The sequence below is a fragment of the Cibotium barometz genome, chromosome 51 (genome assembly GCF_041138505.1).
Source record: "Cibotium barometz isolate CiBa-2024 chromosome 51, ASM4113850v1, whole genome shotgun sequence".
Lineage (NCBI taxonomy): Eukaryota > Viridiplantae > Streptophyta > Polypodiopsida > Cyatheales > Cibotiaceae > Cibotium > Cibotium barometz.
The window spans coordinates 3,356,717-3,374,070 of record NC_141096.1 but is presented as its reverse complement, the minus strand read 5'-3'; the positions used below and the strand labels follow the sequence as shown (position 1 = coordinate 3,374,070).

General features: G+C 46.4%; 1 protein-coding gene across 1 annotated transcript in view; it reads left to right on the top strand.

Annotated features, from left to right (window-relative positions):
* The window catches only part of LOC147609225 (Protein phosphatase 2C family protein), a 51,298-nt gene extending 34,628 nt beyond the window's left edge, over positions 1-16,670 (top strand). Inside the window, exons 3-11 of the mRNA XM_086788059.1 lie at positions 5,725-5,833; positions 6,096-6,132; positions 6,408-6,452; positions 15,005-15,057; positions 15,190-15,384; positions 15,739-15,822; positions 15,921-16,010; positions 16,130-16,177; positions 16,262-16,670. Of these exons, the coding sequence (XP_086644185.1) occupies positions 5,725-5,833; positions 6,096-6,132; positions 6,408-6,452; positions 15,005-15,057; positions 15,190-15,384; positions 15,739-15,822; positions 15,921-16,010; positions 16,130-16,177; positions 16,262-16,372 (772 nt within the window). The 3' untranslated portion in view covers positions 16,373-16,670. The remainder of the gene's footprint in view (positions 1-5,724; positions 5,834-6,095; positions 6,133-6,407; positions 6,453-15,004; positions 15,058-15,189; positions 15,385-15,738; positions 15,823-15,920; positions 16,011-16,129; positions 16,178-16,261) is intronic.
* Positions 16,671-17,354: the final 684 nt, after the last annotated feature.

Sequence of the window (17,354 nt, the reverse complement as noted above, 5' to 3'; positions counted from 1 at the left end):
GAGACAAAAAATAATACAACTGTGTTCTTCCGGTCATCGGAAGAGAAGAAAGAAAAGAAAAGAAAAAGTGTGCATGTGTTTGGATACAACTGTGAATCATCATGGATCAGTGGAGCCCATATACAAACAATATAAGGGGGGTTGGGGATGTGGATGGAGTGCTAAGGCAAGATGCATCTCTATATGCTGAAGGGGTAGTACAAGCATGCTATGCAGATCTATGTCTAACTCCATCCAGTGCCATAAGAGGGATATAAGATATCATACATCGCCGATGCTGAGGCTGTGAATGGCGTGAACATGTACCCTGAGTCTGAATGAAAGCGAGCTACCCTCTCCTGTGTCTCCATCTGGTGTCTCATTCGGATAGCTGCTATCTCTCGGTGACGGAGTCGGGGTGCTCTATGTCCAGTCTGTCTAGGTCTCCTCCTGGCTCTCAATTCCTCTGCTCTCTGTGTGGTCACCCCACGTGGTACATTAGCTGGCACTGGCATAGCTCTCTGGAAGAAATCTGTGAGCTGGGACTGTCTCCCACCCCTAGTGGGAGCGGGTGTCTGGAGGAGTCTCTCTCGAGAACTATGAAGCTCTAGTAGTAGTCTGCCAAGTTGTCGCTGGTCGGAGGCCTCCATCAACTGATGTAGTGAAGAGTGCTCCTCAAACAATCCTGCATATCTATCTCTGACCCCTGGTGGGCTCTACATCTACATACAAAGTGATCCTCAGTCTCCACCTCCTCGCGGCACAATCTGCATATCCGCTCAGCTCTGGGAACCCGTGCCGCTCTCCCAACCTCTATCTCTAGCTGATGTGATGAGACTCGTAGCTGTCCAATAGCAACGCGAGAGCTGTGTGGCATGTATACATCCATGTACCGCGGTCGATGTAGAAACCCATCCCCTGAGATGCTCATGAAGTGGTCTCTGTAATACAGCGTCTTCGGTGGTAGTGGGCTCTCTGGTGCTGTCCATGTCTCCTGTATGTAGTGCTGCCATATGTCCTGTCTCATCACTCTGTTCCTCTCATTGAGAGAGAGGTAACCCCGTGGAGCAGACTGATCATACTGAAAAGGTGGCAACCGCTCAATGTCTATCCCATGATGTGAGAACCATTGTAGCATCTGTGCATACCAAGATCGAGTGTGTCCAGCCTCGGCCAGCTGTCTTGATGCCTTAAAAGCTCGGCGGGATAATCTCTCCGTGGGCATCTCCCTCATCCTGTATATAAAGGAGATCGTCTAGAACAATGCCTCCACTGCCATAGGTGGTGCAGCAAACTCAGCTCGAACAATGTCGTGCGGGACGGATGGTTTGCTGCGTATCATCCTCGAGAGCATCAAGATCTGTGGTCTCTCCAGCTGTACCCATGTGGAGGCTGCAAGCCCTGGTGCCCAAACCGCTGCTGCATACATCAAGGCTGGTGTCACTAATGTATCAAAGAGCCACCCCTTGGTGCGGGGTTCCTGAAAATGTGCCTGATGATATTGACGCTCAAGGCCAGCAAGAGCTGCATACCCCCGGGTCACTCTGTCTCGGACTGCCTGAGCCATGGAGAAGCGTCCAGCTGAGCTAGTAAATGTGATGCCAAGGTAAACATAAGAGCTCACCACCTCGACCCGCCCTCCTGCTAATGTGAGAGTAGTGTGGCTCCTAACTGCGGGTGAGGTGTGGAAGATCATAACCTTGGTTTTCCCAAGTTCACTGTGAGACCCTGCTGTGCGCAGAAGTCATCAAGAGCCACAAAGTGTCTTTGAAGCCCAACCTGCGTGTCGGATACCAAGACGATGTCATCAGCATAAAGCATAACATGGACAGTAATACCTGATAGCTCAACCCCAGAGCCTCCTCCCTGTGTGATGTAATCGACCACCTCATCAATATAGAGCCCAAAGAGCGTGGGGGAGAGCGGGCACCCCTGCTTCACACCAATGGTGCTAGCAACTGTGTCGGACAAGCCTCCTGGGCATCGGACTCTCCCAAAGACCTGCTCGTATAGCTTGTATATGCCCCAGATCATGTCTGAAGGTATGCCTAGTGTCTGTAGTCACCGAAAGAGGCGCTCTTTGGGCACAGTATCAAATGCCTTGCGGAAATCCACAAAGCAACAATAGAGCCGTTCCCTCCGTGCCTTGGCCTGATCAATCAGGCACCTCAATGTAAAAATGTGGTTGATGGTCGAGAAGGCTCGACGGAAGCCTGCCTGGTCTGCTGCTCTCAATCCCCCAACCTCTGCATGAGTGCTCAGCTCTGCCTCCAAAACTGCCCTGTATAGTTTGGCCAATATATGGCCAATCATGATGGTCCTGTAGTTCCCGGGGTCTAGTACATCTCCCGCTTTATGGATCGGCACAATAGTGTGCATCGTCCACTCAGCTGGAAACCCCTCTGACAGAGCTCTGTTGAAGAGATGAGCAAGAAATGGTGCCAATGTATCAATAGCATAGATGAGATGCTCTCCTTGTAATCGTGTATGATCTGTCGCCCGTCCATGTTGGAGTCGGCATATGGCCCTCCTAACCATAGGTGGGGTGAAGAAGGTGGAGACTGTGGAGCATGGCTCTGTGGGCTGTGGTATAGGGGGCTGTGCAGGCACATCATAAAGTCTCTCTGCATATGTCTGCCAGGTCTGAGGATCGGTAATAGGTGTGGGAGGACGGGGCTCTCTGAGTCTCCTCCAAGGAGCAGCAGCATCTCTGCTCATGAGCATGTGATATGTGTCCCAGTACTGAGCCTCCTCATAAGCTCGCCGCTTACGGCGGGTGAGAGTATGCATCCTCCTGCCTGCCTGCCTCTGGGTGATCTCCCCGCGAGCCCTCTGCACTCGGAGACTGCGGTAAAGGTTTCTGCACTCATCATCATACCATCGGTTCTGGGGCATGCTCCCAGATGTAGGTGGCTGTCTTGTCTGTATGTGGTATGGGAAACTCCTCGCGGCTGCGGAGTGCAGTACATGTGAGAGTTGGGAGGTGAGCATAGCCATGGGTGCCGATGGATCTAAGGCAAATAGCTGATCATGAACATGATAGTTGTACACATCGGCTAGGTCCTGAGTAAAGTGGAAAATAGTGCGTAGTGGCTGTATGATGGGTGGGTGGGTCTCTAGTAAGCTCCTGAAAGTGAGGGATAGGTATGTATGATCTGCCCCAATGGGGCATGGTGGTACGGTGAAGTGAGACACCATATCTGCTGCCTCCCGGGATCCCATCACATAGTCCACTGTACTACTGTCGCCTCCCACTGGAAAGCAAGTCAACCCACCTGAATCTGGCCACTGAGTCATCCCGTTATAAATAACGAGATGGTGTCGGGAACAAGCTCCAGCAAATGTTGCCCATATCCAGTGCTGTCAGCTCCTCCGTCAGCGGAGATCCGAGTGGTCCTTGTATCCTCTGTAGCTAGCGGCTCTAGTCTCAAGGGATCCTCAAAGTCATAGATCTCGCACTGTCTGCTCTGAGTCCGTGCATTGAAGTCCCCCATCAAGAAGACTTCTCCCAGTGTCGAATAGTGTGAGATCTCCTCAGATAAGACAGAGTATGGAGACTCACTAGCCTCTCCTCCACCCGGCTCCTCGGTGGTGGCAAACCGCGACCCCTTCGGAGGAAAGTAGCAAAGGGCGATATAAATCCATCTGGTCTCCGAGAGGCGTAAGCTAATCCACATGTATCTCGTCTCCAAGTCTCGTGCTACGACTCGAACATGCTCATGTAACCCGTGTCTGAACAGCACTGCAATACCTCCTGAACCTCGGGAGGTGGCCTGACTCATCCCCTGTCGGTGAGCTGACTCCCACTGATAACCCTCAACCCGTGGTAAGCCCCTCTCCTGGCTCTCATGTGTCTCTGTCATCAAGATGATATCCCGGCCCACCATCACCTCCTCAAGTCTCCCTGGATGTGTCCATAGGACTCCATTACAGTTCCAGACTGCTATGTGTATCTCTTTGTCTTCATGTTGTTTCCTCAGTGTCTCATAGGCCAGATGGTGCCATTCGACCCTCTTCCCATCAATGTAGATGTGACCATCCCTATAATGTGCCTTCTTCCCTTCTTTGCGTGCCGCCTTGATCTTCAGCATGCATAATCTTCTGTGCTCCAACTGCATCCATGTGAGGTCATCATCGAAGTAGATGGGGTCCCCTGGCAAGCTCCTCAAGATAGCCCGTCTTCTCATAAAGCTCATCCTACTCTCCTCGTCCGGGAACTGTAGCACTAAGGCCTTGCCTTTGGTGGAGTCCTTTGGGGTTGTCCTCCATACTCTAGTGAATGGGAGCGGCTCATCCTCCTTTAGTCCCAGCTTGGTACATAGGTTCTGCCCGTCAATCTCGGGCGTGGAGGAAGTGCTCTCTGGTATCCCTGTGACTCGGATGTTGAGGCGAAGAAAGAAAGATATATTAAGCGTCTACTAAAGACCCGATGGGCCTATGAGACCAAAGTGATACAATAATGTCCATGGCATATCTCATCATGGAATGGAAAATAAAACGGAAAGAAAACATAAACATAGCTATCTCACTGGGGTGATACAAAACTGTCCATGGAAACTCATCATGGAATACTCTGAGAGAGAGAGAGAGAGAGAGAGAGAGAGAGAGAGAGAGAGAGTTATGTACCTAGTACTATTTCTCAAGATTAGTGGCCTAATCCGGCAGGGTTAGGAGAGTTGTTTTAGCTTCTGATGGAATAGTTATCTAGAACGCAGGATTGTTGGTTGCCTAGTTTATAGGGTGAGTGTACTAGCCTTTGGTATAGCAGATGTGCAATTCATTAGCCACACCTTTGACGTGGCAGACATGTGGTTTATTAGCCATGCTTCTGACGAGGCAGATGTCTAGGTTATCAGCGTTTATGACTATTATCTAGAGCTATGTAGCGAGGTATTGACTGGTGCGACTATACTAGTTCGACATAATTCCAATAGAGAGTGATGTTGGTAGATTTTGCTTGCATCTTGATTACCTTGGCATGGTAGGTTGAGTTGGGACTTGAAGTTTTTGGATACTTTAGGTAGCCAGAGTTCGATTGAGATAGGTTCCTACTCATGATGATTGTTCTCGGTTTGTTAGGCACGGTCTGTCAGGCAGTAGAGAGGATACATTAGTTTTGGTGGAACATTGCACATGTTCAGCACGTAGAGATCATTTGATTGGTCAGGATCTACCTATAACAATATTGAATAGGTTATGTTTGGTATGGGTGTCAACCCAAGTTTCCCTTCAGAATTAGAACTTGAAGATGTAGTTTTAGGTGTAGTCCTAGAAAGAATTTACCTGCTGTACGGTCAATTCCGCAGTTGTGCATTTGGCAGAGGATATAGTAAAGTAGGAGAGTTATATCATGGGTGTTCTGTCTTGGACATAGTCTCGAGGACCCATTCGGATACACTCACATTGTATTGTTGTAGCAGTGTACCAGTGGCACTTACAGGGCTGCTGTTTCTTCTCTCAGCTCTAGTTGGGTTTTTTTTAAAATCATGTTCTTTTTTTCAATAATTTGTCACTTAATAGACACATTGTAATAGTCTTGATCTCATGGACCCTTTGGCCTTTTGTAGACGTGAATAGAACTTTCTTTCATCCCATTGTCGTCTCTTGCATCTAGCAGCTGGGCATCGAGCATTGGACATACTCTTTCTAATTGTTCTTTAACATGCTCCTCATTTCATAGCGCTCATGTTAGGGATTTTTCTCTTGTGAAGTCGTTCTTGTTCAATTTTTCACTTGGCTTTTTAGGTGTGCTCACTTTGCAATCTATGATGGACATGGTGGTCGACAAGCTGCTGAATTTGCACGTGCCCATCTACATGCCAATATAGTTTCTGCTGGGCTACCTCGTGAGTTGGTGGGTTTGTGAGATTCTATAGCGTTATCTTAAAGAAAGGTTTTGAGCTTTTGCATTGAAGCCCCACCTTGGATGTATCTATTTGACTCGATGTTTTTAGAAGCATTTCTCAGTAAGCTAGCAGGCTTGCTTTTTCTGTGGGTTGCTGCATTGAATGACTTGCATTTCTCACTAAGCTAGCAGGCTTGCTTTTTCTGTGGGTTGCTGCATTGAATGACTTGCATTTCTTTTTGATGTGTTGGAATTTGGGGTTCTGTTGCAGTTAAATGTGAAGGCAGCAAAAAAGGCAATTATAGATGGTATGTGTTCTTTTTTGTCACTGTATAATCACTTGTTATGTGTTGACCCCTCTGGTCCTTGCAAAGTAAAACGCATGAAACTGAATGAATACTATGCTTACAATGGCTGTGGCTAACCCTGCTCCCCCCCCCCCCCCCCCCCCCCCCCTTCTTTCTCCTTCTTCCCTCTCTCTTTTCTTCACAATGACTTTTATTATTTATTAGAGTTTTAAATGCTCACTCCAGTTAGAGCTCCAATACTCAATTTTAGTTAAAGGAAAACTGTGTTTTTTCAGGATTTAAATGCACTGATGAAGCCCTACTCCGGGAAAGCGTTGCAGGTATGCTGCTGGTTTAGTCTTTTTCTGCAAAGCATACCTGTTTCATGTTGAAGTGGGGGAGGGAAATATCAATGTCTGACTAGCAATAACAATTGTCACTTATTTCTACCACAAATGCACTATGGCATAGCACTATGTGCATGATATTGGGTCTGGTACAAATTTACTCTTTAGCTCTGCTTATCATCCACAGACAGATGGACAAACGGAACAAGTTAATCAGATTCTGGAAAAAATGCTGTGTCATTATGTTCAATCTCGATTAGCTTCATGGGAAGAATATTTACGTTTGGTGGAATTTACTTATAATAATTCTTATCATTCAGCTATTGGAATGACATCTTTTCAAGCAGCTTATGGCCATACTCCCCTTATTCCTGCCAACTTTGTTCTTCAACATAAAGTGGCTTTAGCAGACCACCTCATTCAGGAAATGCAAGATATTCTATTACAGATTAAGGATAAGATGGTCAGCGTCCAAGAGCAATATCAACGCACAGCTAATAAGCGTCGTCGTTACATTGAATTTCAAGAAGGAGACTTGGTATTATTATATATTGTCCCTCATCGATACAAGACAATGAAATCAGTGTTCCCAAAGCTTCGCCCAAGATATTATGGACCCTTTCGTATTATTGAGAAGAACTCATCTCTCAGTTATAAGTTAGAGTTACCACCTTCTTGGGGTAGAATTCATCCAACTTTTCATATTTCTTGGCTCAAGAAGTTTGTGGACGGTGATTTTCCAGTTTTAGATATTTTGGATTATGTTCCAGAAATCCAAGATGAACACATACTCTTAATTCCAGAGACAATTCTTGATGTCAGACAGAAAGAAACACGACATAAACTCATATATGACCCGAGAGGGCTGCCAATCCTTGGATAAATTTGGGCCCTGGAAGGCTGCTCCATACATCAAGGCTGGTGTGACGAGAGTGTCAAAAAGCCAACCCTCCATCTTGGGCTCCTGGAAATGTGCCTGGAAGCAGTGCGGCTCAAGCAAGATCAAGGCTGCATATCCCCGTGTGACTTTGGCATGTGCTCCGGGAAGCATAGTGAAGCGTGGGCCACTGAAAGTGACACTAAGGTAGACATAAGATGAGAATCTCCACAGAATCCCCTCTGTATGTGAAGCTCAATCTGGATGTGAGGGGACACGAGGTATTGAAGACCATTACCTTGGTTTTACCAAGTTTAACTGTGAGGTCCCGTTGAGTGCAAAAGTCTCGTTAAGGCATCCAAATGTCTTTGAAGCCCCTTGGCTGAATCTGAAAGGAGGACGATGTCATCTGCATAAAGTAGTAGGGGGATGAATATGGCTGCGAGTGTGGGGCCGGCCCCGCCTAATCTTATCAATGTAGAGGCCAAAAAGAGTGGGTGATAGAGGGCAGCCATGTTTCACCCCAATAGTTGGAAATCTCCTGCAATGTACCTCTCCCGGGACTCCCACTCGTTCGGTGAGAGACTCATAGAGGGCTATGATGCTCCAAACCATGTCAGATGGGACTTCTATCTCCTGTAGATGCTGTAGGAGACGGGCTCAGGATGTAACTCGCACGCGGGTGCCCGGGGGACTAAGGCCTTTGACACACTTGTTGATACCATCAAAGCATATCAAAACACTTAAACATGGCCACAACCTTAACACATATCCATCATCACTTTGCATAAAACATAAAGCTGGACAAAACATCCACAAATGTTGAAAATGGAGCTTGCACGTGTGACACCGCATAGAGGTCGGAATGGGCCGACCCCCCCCCCCCCCCCCCCTTGGAGTATTTTATTACCCAAGGAGAATAATATCATGTACAAGCTTTGAGGGCCTTACTCTCCCCACGGGAGATGCCGGATTATCCATATACAAATGCCATAACACAGCCCAACACGAGGCAACCAAGCCGGAACATAGGCTGTAGAAATGCCGAGCCAACAATATAATCCATATACCTCCGTGTGGGTACTAATTCTTCCCCAAAAACCACGGGTCTTCATGCAATAGAGAGGGTACAGCAAATACAACTCTCCATTCAGCCGGTACAGCAGGTACAATGGCTGGTACAGCCGGTACGGTGGCTGGTACAGCAGGTACAACAAGTACAGAAGTTGGTACAACAAGTACAGTGGTTGGTACAGCCGGTACGGTGGCTGGTACAGCAGGTACAGTAAGTACAAATGCTGGTACAACACATACAATGGCTAGAAATCATAATAAATGATTGAATACCCTTGCCTTCAGTCTTTCTTCGCGATGGAAGCCTCCAAAACAGTCCCATACAGCCGGTATACTTCATGGGCAGCCTTCAAGTGAGAGAGAAAGAGAGTAGCCATCATTAGGGAAGCCTTTAACTGTGGTAGAGGCTAGTGTGCAGCAAGAGAGCCTCCATTAATGAAGAGAGAGGGCTCCAATTTATAGATTTGGGCCTTCCATGAGCTAAAATGGCAAGAGAAGGCTACGATGACAAGTGGAGAGCCACACAATAGCTGAAGTGACAAGTGTGAGGCCACTTGTCTCACTTTGATCCACTTTCTAACAAGTGTCAGGCCACTTGTCTCACTTTGGTCCACTTTCTTGCCACATGTCCCAATCTAAGAGATGGGTCCTTCCATAATCTTTACCTCTAAAAATATCCCAATTGGTAGACATTCTGTCATAGGCACTTTGCCAACTCTTGGTATCTGCTCAATCCTAGATATAATGACGCGAACAGAATTTCCATCGGAGTCGGGCCAAAAATAGCAACTCTCCTAAATTTTAGGAGTGTGGTCCTTTGTATTCTAGGATAATCCCCCATTCCCAAAGCTTGTACTTTCCAAATATTTAAGCATCCTGGAGTCCACCAGACCCCTTTCAGACTGGGAAATGTCCAGGTTGGTGACACAGGGTACAATATCAAACGCTTTGTGGAAATAGTAGTAAATCCTCTGATGTCGTGCTCTACCCTCATCGATGATGGCACGGAGAGCTTGTGGTCAAGGGTAGAGTAGCTCCTTTGAAAGCGTGCATGTCCTTAGGCTCTACACGGAGAGCTTGTGGTCAAGGGTAGAGTAGCTCCTCTGAAAGCGTGCATGTCCTTAGGCTTTGCATCCCTTCAGTTCTTTTTGCAAATGAACTGAGCTTAGTCTCTAGTACCGATCCATGGAGTTTGGCCAATGTGTGGCCAATCATGATCGTCCTGTAATTATTAGAATCAAGTGGATCTCCGGCTTTGAGGATTGGGGTGATGGTGTTAGGGGAGCAAAAGGGTGGAAATCCTTCATGAAGGGCTCTATTGAACATGTAGGCTGGTAGGGGCGCCAAGGTATCATCGACATGTGAGATGTACTCGGTAGTGAGTCCCTCGTGAACCTGGGCCTGCTGGTTACGTAGTCTATTGATAGCCTTGAGAACCATACCCTTTGTGAAGGTGGAGGTGGTGGGGCGGGGATCTGGTGGTGGGGGTAGAGGCGGCTGATGTGGGATATGATAGAGGGAGTGTGCATAGGAGTGCCATGTGTCCGGGCGGGTGATAGGTGTGGGGGCCGATGTTCTCAGAGTTTCCTCTAGGCCTCTTTGCAGTTCGGCCCTAAGAAAAGTCGGTATAACTCATCCTCTTTTCGAGTGTAGAACCCCCTTTTCTTGCATTGGGTGAGGCGTTGAGAAATCCGTTGCGCTTGGCAGTTTGTGATTTGCCTAATCTGTACCTTATGCTTAAGATGGGAGCATGTGGCTCAACGTTCGTCATCATACCAATAGTTCTAGGGCATGGAATTGCAAGGTGACTTGGGGGTGTTGTGTGCATATAAAAGAAGTGGTGGTAGATGAGTGGAGAATGGTGGTGAGCTATGATGTGAGGACAGGTAGGGGGACACGAGGATCCACATCTTGGAGTTAGCGGTAGATGTGGTCAGAGTTAACAGGATCGAGCTCGTGATCAAAATGGACTTGGGTGTAATGTGAGATGGGTGGTGGCGGGGGGACTGATGGTATGCATGTAAGAGTGAAAGAGAGGTAGGCATGGTAAGCTTCAGTAAGAGTGAAAGAGAGGTAGGCATGGTCAGCTTCAAATGGGGGTGGCAGGATGGAGAAGTTGAGAAGGTGTGCCCAAGCTGGAGATCCTATTATCAAGAAATCCATGGTGATTGTATCTCCTGAGTAAGGGAAGGAGGTGAGGGCACTGGAGGAGGGCCATCGGGACATCCCGTTACAGGTAACAAGACCATGTGTAGCTCCCAGCTCCAAGAAATGTCTCCCATACACCATGGGTCCTGTGATGATCTCTGTAACCCGGTGTTAGTGATGTCTAGCTGTCATGTGCATCCGTTCATGCCAATGCTCATAGACATGTATATTCTCATAAGCAAATATATGGGTAGATTTAGGGGCAGATTTAGAGCAGATTTTGCAGCCCTACAAGCTCCCGGAAGTGCCCAAGACATAGCCCAATGGTTGGGACACCTTTTGGGCATAGTTTGGACACAAAATATGACTGTTTGGACAATGTTTTGTGGGGAAAATAGGCAAAACCGACTTGATTACGAATTCATTCCTTTTTCCTATAAATAGGATCATTAGGCATTCATTAGAATCATCATTCAAAGATCAAGAGGATCCATTTGTCAGAGTCTGCAAGGCAGCAAGGACACAGTGGTGGATCAACAGGAGCTTCTCTTGCTCGATTGCAAGTAGAGGATTGCAAGGATCTTTGGTATGCATCATGAAGCTGTGAATCAGCAAGATCATTGTCTATATAGCATGTTTTGGCAATATACAGTAGATTAGGTCTTTCTCTCCTTCTCTTTTGTGTCTTTGCTAAACATAGGATTAGCGTTATCTTCTTTGCTTAGCGTTAATCATGAACACGCTTCCGCAACGCATGTTACATTGGTATCAGAGCTTAGGTCATCCTAGGACAGTTCTTAGTTTATATTTGGTGCATGCTGAATTAGGGTTTCTGAAATTAGGGTTTGCGTTTTAGGGTTTACGAGCAAGATTAGGGTTTGCGTTTTTGCGTTAAATCTGCATTTTTGTATCAACTTTTTGCTCATTTTCAGCATAGTATAGTGCTAGAAAGTCTAGTTTTCAGCCTAGCATGATCCTAGGGAGTTTAGAAAGCATGTAGAACTCTAAAGTTAGGGTTTTTGGGCTGATTACAACAGGAAAAACAGCAAAATAATATCATGAGTTCAGAGGCAATGGACGATGACTTTCTCACGACTTTGCAGAGTCGTCGGAGACAGGAAGATGAACGATACAAAAGGGAACAAGAACGCTATGCTCAGTATGAACAAATCATCGTTGGGGCCAGGTTTAGGCAACAACTCACAGAAGAGCTTCAAGAAGAGATGCGTCAAGACCCACTTCTATACGAGCAAAGATGGACACAACTCAAGGAGACATGGGCACAATTCATGGCAGCATCAACAAAGGCCAAGAAGGAATCACCTAGGGTTGTAAAGCAGCCCATGACCGAGAGCGTTTACCCAACGAAAAGAGAGCTTCTAAGACAAGAGTTCTCGGAAGACGTGATCACAGAAAGAGGTGTTTCCGAGGAGGTGCCATTACCCGGGATGCACATGCCAGAACTAGAACCAAAGCCAAAGCTAGAGCCAGAAGCCAAACCAAAACCAGAACCAGAGCTCGCGCAAGTGGATCTTTCCAAATCCTATTTGGAGGAGGATGAGGTCAACCCAATAGTTCCCAAGGAGGTGGATCTCTCCAAATCCTATTTGGAGAAGGATGAGATCATCTCGACAATTTCAGAGGAGTTTTCAGAAGATCTAAAGACCAAGCCAGAGAACTTGAAGACCAAGTTAGAGAACTTGGGGATTGAGCCGATGGATATGAAGTGCAATCTTCAATTGGACCAAAACGGAATCGGAGCAAAGGTGTATGGATTACCCCAGTGCTCCAAGCTTAGCAAAAGGGGATGTCATGTGCATCCGTTCATGCCAATGCTCATAGACATGTATATTCTCATAAGCAAATATATGGGTAGATTTAGGGGCAGATTTAGAGCAGATTTTGCAGCCCTACAAGCTCCCGGAAGTGCCCAAGACATAGCCCAATGGTTGGGACACCTTTTGGGCATAGTTTGGACACAAAATATGACTGTTTGGACAATGTTTTGTGGGGAAAATAGGCAAAACCGACTTGATTACGAATTCATTCCTTTTTCCTATAAATAGGATCATTAGGCATTCATTAGAATCATCATTCAAAGATCAAGAGGATCCATTTGTCAGAGTCTGCAAGGCAGCAAGGACACAGTGGTGGATCAACAGGAGCTTCTCTTGCTCGATTGCAAGTAGAGGATTGCAAGGATCTTTGGTATGCATCATGAAGCTGTGAATCAGCAAGATCATTGTCTATATAGCATGTTTTGGCAATATACAGTAGATTAGGTCTTTCTCTCCTTCTCTTTTGTGTCTTTGCTAAACATAGGATTAGCGTTATCTTCTTTGCTTAGCGTTAATCATGAACACGCTTCCGCAACGCATGTTACACTAGCTCTTGTAGTTTGATAGAGTCATCTAGATCAAGTAGTGGGACCTACTGACTTCCCATCCTAGAGTTGAAGTCCTCGAGCTCAACTAGTGCTCTGGATATTGATGACTTGCTTGGGTGACACCTTCCACACTTATGCCATTGGCACGGTTGGTGAGATTATGGTTGATATGCCGTCAGTGGTACGATAGGTTGTGTGACAGATGTAGTTGGGTTCACACTATGGATTGATCATTGTAAGTTATAGTAGGACTTTCCCTTATAGTATGTACTCTTATCTCTTTATGTTAATGGTTATAGAGAAGAGAAGAAGATGGAAGAAAATTCAGCCATCCAACTCTTTCTCGTGTCTTGCTCTCGTGTGTGTGTGTGTGTGTGTTTGCTTGCAAGGAACTCAAGCTCTTCCTCTCCCTCGTATTCTCTTTAAGGAGGGCTTCCCCTAGCTGTGAGAACTACATAATATCCCCATATAATGGTAGGTACGGTGACTGGCCACGCTGTGTCGCGTAAGAGGAGTGGCGCGGTACAAAATAACACACAACAATGTGGATGACTCTATCCCCGGTAAGCTGTAGCTACACCCAAAGTTACCGTGCATCCTCGTCTCTTTGGATGATGCTTAGAATCTATCAAAGGTGGGGTAGCTACCCCGCCTGAGCCACGTACTCCTCCTGATGATGTGTGGGTCTCGCCTTGGAAAGCTGACTCCCACTCATACCCAGCCATGTATGGGAAACCCTCTCAAGGCTCTGATGAGTCTTTATATAGAAAATCACATCCCTGCGTGTGAGAATCTCGCTTAAACTTCGTGGATTCGACCACAGGTGCCATTGAAGTTCCGTACTGCTAACCTCAGGTGTTTGGTCTCATAGACCCCGCGTTCCTTTTTGGGACGACGCTTAGTGATAGTGACCCTGCCATCTCTGTAGATAGCCTAGTTGCCCGCTCTATGGGCCTCATGAAGTGTCACCATTGCCTCAAGCGGGTGTGCCACCTGTGCTACGGTGAGATCATCCCCCATGTAGACCTGTCCCCTTGAGGGCAGCTCGTCTCTCTAAGAAGGCCTGTGTGCTGGTGGTGTAAGGTAATCTGATGATGAGAGGCCACTCTTGTGTCATATCATTCCCTGCCCTCCATGTATCTGCAAATGGGGGGGGCGGTCTGGTCCACTCCTATCATCTGGCAAAGTGTCATGGCATCTGCCTTGGGGGAAGCCCCCACTTGTAGCCCTACACTCGCACATGGAGGGACCTATCCTTCATCTTCTCCTGGAGAGTCTCATGTACGACGCTCTGTGGAGGTTTGTGCTTCTTCACCTCCTCCACCCAATATTTCTCGGTGGTTTGTAGTTCTTCCTGCAAGTTATCACTCGCAGCCTTCAGCTGCTCCAGGTCCGTCCTTAGACCCTCCTGTATATTCAATTCCCCTTCCTCCACTGTATGATCATTGACAGTAGCCTTTAGGGCTTCCATTTTTGCCGGGTGTTCCCCTATCACTGATGGGCATTGCCTGTTGTTGCATCTGAGTCTCTTTCAGGATCTGAATCTTCTCCTCCTGGTGGTTCACCTTTGCCTCCAGTTCTTCAATCTTGTTATTCTTGCCTTGCAACTCCTTGCGGAGGCCTTCCAACTGTTTTTCATGTTGGTTTAGGACCCTGTCCAGCACCTTCTTCTGCTCACCCAACGCCTTCTTGGTGTTGTCCTCCACAGTCTTGATTTATGCCTCCATCTCTTGTAGGTTCATTCTGGCTATTCCCCCCTAGTTGCTGACTTGGGGGCCTGAGCATGGTGGGTTGGTTGGGATGGGTGGCAGAGGGGTGCAGCACAGTGAATAGGCACACAGCGAACATTGCGCAGCAGGCAATGCAGTGCACGGCAGCGCAAACAGGACGTGGCACAAACAGAGGAGAGGGGTACGAACAGCGTACGCGGCAGGGCGACCACCAGCACGCAGCACGAACAGGGGGCTAGGTGCTCACACCATGAGAGAGAGAGAGAGAGAGAGAGAGAGAGAGAGAGAGAGGCTATGGATGATGGTTCATGGTTGGAAATGATTGTTGTAGGTGGTTGGCAAGATGGAGCAACTGCTGTTTGTGTGTGGATTCTTGGAAATATGGTAGCTTGAAGCTCTCAAGGATTTCTTTTTTTGTTTGTTATTCTGCTGATTGAGGCCTTATTTCTTTTCTTTACATCATTTTTATGGGCTTTCTCACATAAGTTCTGTGGAGTTTTCACTCTGAAATGTCAGGTTTTTGTTGCAAACGTTGGGGATGCTAAAGCTGTTCTTGGAAGGATAGCAAATACTGCTGTTAAGGGGGAGGACAAAAATCAATGCAGCACAAAGGCAAATGAGACACTAGCTCAAGGACTTCCTTTGAGAGGTGTTACCATAACAAGGGAACATAAAGCCATTTTTCCTCTGGAAAGAGCACGGATAGAGAAGGTAAATGCCTATATGATGTGCTTGTTGAGCTCTCTGAGGTTTACTTAGTTAGCCTTAATCTTAGTTTTGAAGGCAAGGATTCTAAGTGACGGGAGCATCTTGTGCATTTGCCTCATGTTTAATGTATCGTGCTTTCTTACAGTCTGCCCAAACAATGTCTTATAAGGGATGCTTGCCATAGCTTGCCTAGAGGTAGCTTTTCTCCTTGCCCTTTCAATCCCACTTGGCCATGAGATCTTCTCGAACCATGTCTTCTTCAGCTTCATGGTCAATGAGAGCTACGATTGCTAGTCTTGGTTCTTGTGGCTATGCATTCCTTAACCCTGGACAATGGGTCCTATGTCGGTTGATTAGGCTGGAGGTTACGTCGGGGAAAACGGACGTTTGCTGGGCCGACTTGAGGTCTCGAGAGCCTTCGGTGACCGCCAGTTCAAGAAGGTCTCTCTTTTCTTTTGATTTCAACTTTGCTTTCTTGGATGTTGCCTTACAAGATCCTTTGCAGCTAGTTATGTCAAAAATACCTGCACTAATTGTAGGTAGGTGTAAGTGCAATACCGGACGTGAATAGCTTTGAAATAACTGAAAGAGAGCGCTTCATGATCCTGGGCTGTGATGGACTATGGGGGGTAAGAAAAAAGAGCGTTTCTTTTGGCAAATCCAACAATGCAAACAATTTTTCTCTATGAGATGTCTTTGCAAATGTTTTGGATGCTTCTGCTTGGCTTCTCACACGATGTTCTGCCAGGTTTTCGGACCGAGTGATGCTGTTGAGTTTGTTGATGCACAGCTAAAAGTAAGAGAACCTTGCCTGAGCTTTTTTAGGTTTCAACTATTTGAATGAGTTTGCCATTATTTGCACTCAAATCATCTTTTTCAGGAAGGTGTGTCGGTTGGAGTGGCTTGTCGTAGGCTTATCCGTGAAGCAGTTCGGGAGCGTAAGTGCAAGGACAATTGCACTGCTGTGCTCATAGTGTTTAAACACGTTTGAAAGGGATGTCTTTCCATGGAATGTTTCCCCATTTAGGGTATCATTATAAACACCAGATATAGACTTGAGCCTTCGTTACATACAGTTGCATGTTTATTTACTTTGAAGGAAATGTTGAGTTTCTCAGGTTTTTTTAATGAGGATGAGATGCACACATCAGCCTTGCACAATGTGTTACATGTAATTCTTGACTTTATTTTTTTTTGATATAGTGTATTATTGCGTACTGTCTCGCTCAGTAAAGCGACCTATCTGTGTTTTCAAAGATCTTTAAAAAAGGCAGATGAATTGAAAGGTTCACCATGGGCTTGCCTTTATTCTTTTCTATTAGTTGATGATTGGAACAATCTAGTGAATCTTATGGTTGCTTCAATTTTCATGTTCTCTGAAGTAACTGTTTGACATCCTCTTGTTCAAATCATGCTCGTATATGAGAAACCTGTCTTGAAGCAAGCAACTTGCTTATAATGGCATTTTACAGCCTGTACCTTGCTTCCAATGATAATGTCACTAATTGTAAGCTTCACTTTTGTGAGTTTACCGTTTGCTCTTTCCAAGGTGGGTATTTCCTATGGCATGCTTTGAGTTTCCAAGCTAAAAGAGAATGGAGTAGCGGTCTTAATACGTCTGTTTTCGTAGAAATGCCCTTTGATTTTTTTCTACTTTGTTTTAAGTGTCCTAAGAGACCATTTTGAGAGACTTAGAGTGACCAGGGCGCTCAATAAGTGGGAGTTGAGGTGATGTCTTCATACACCTACATGATCGCATCTATTTTCTGATGTATAGAAGTTGGTCTATGCAGACTATGATATGATAGAATTTTAATGTCCTTGTATTTGATGTCTTTAACTACCTCAATTCCTTGTCCAGTATCATCATTGTTGAGATTACGTTTTTGGAAACCAAGAGTTGCCAGGCCCCGCCCCTGATGTAGGCCATGTGCCATGTGCTCCCATTCAGGGCAGCTACTACCCACGACGTA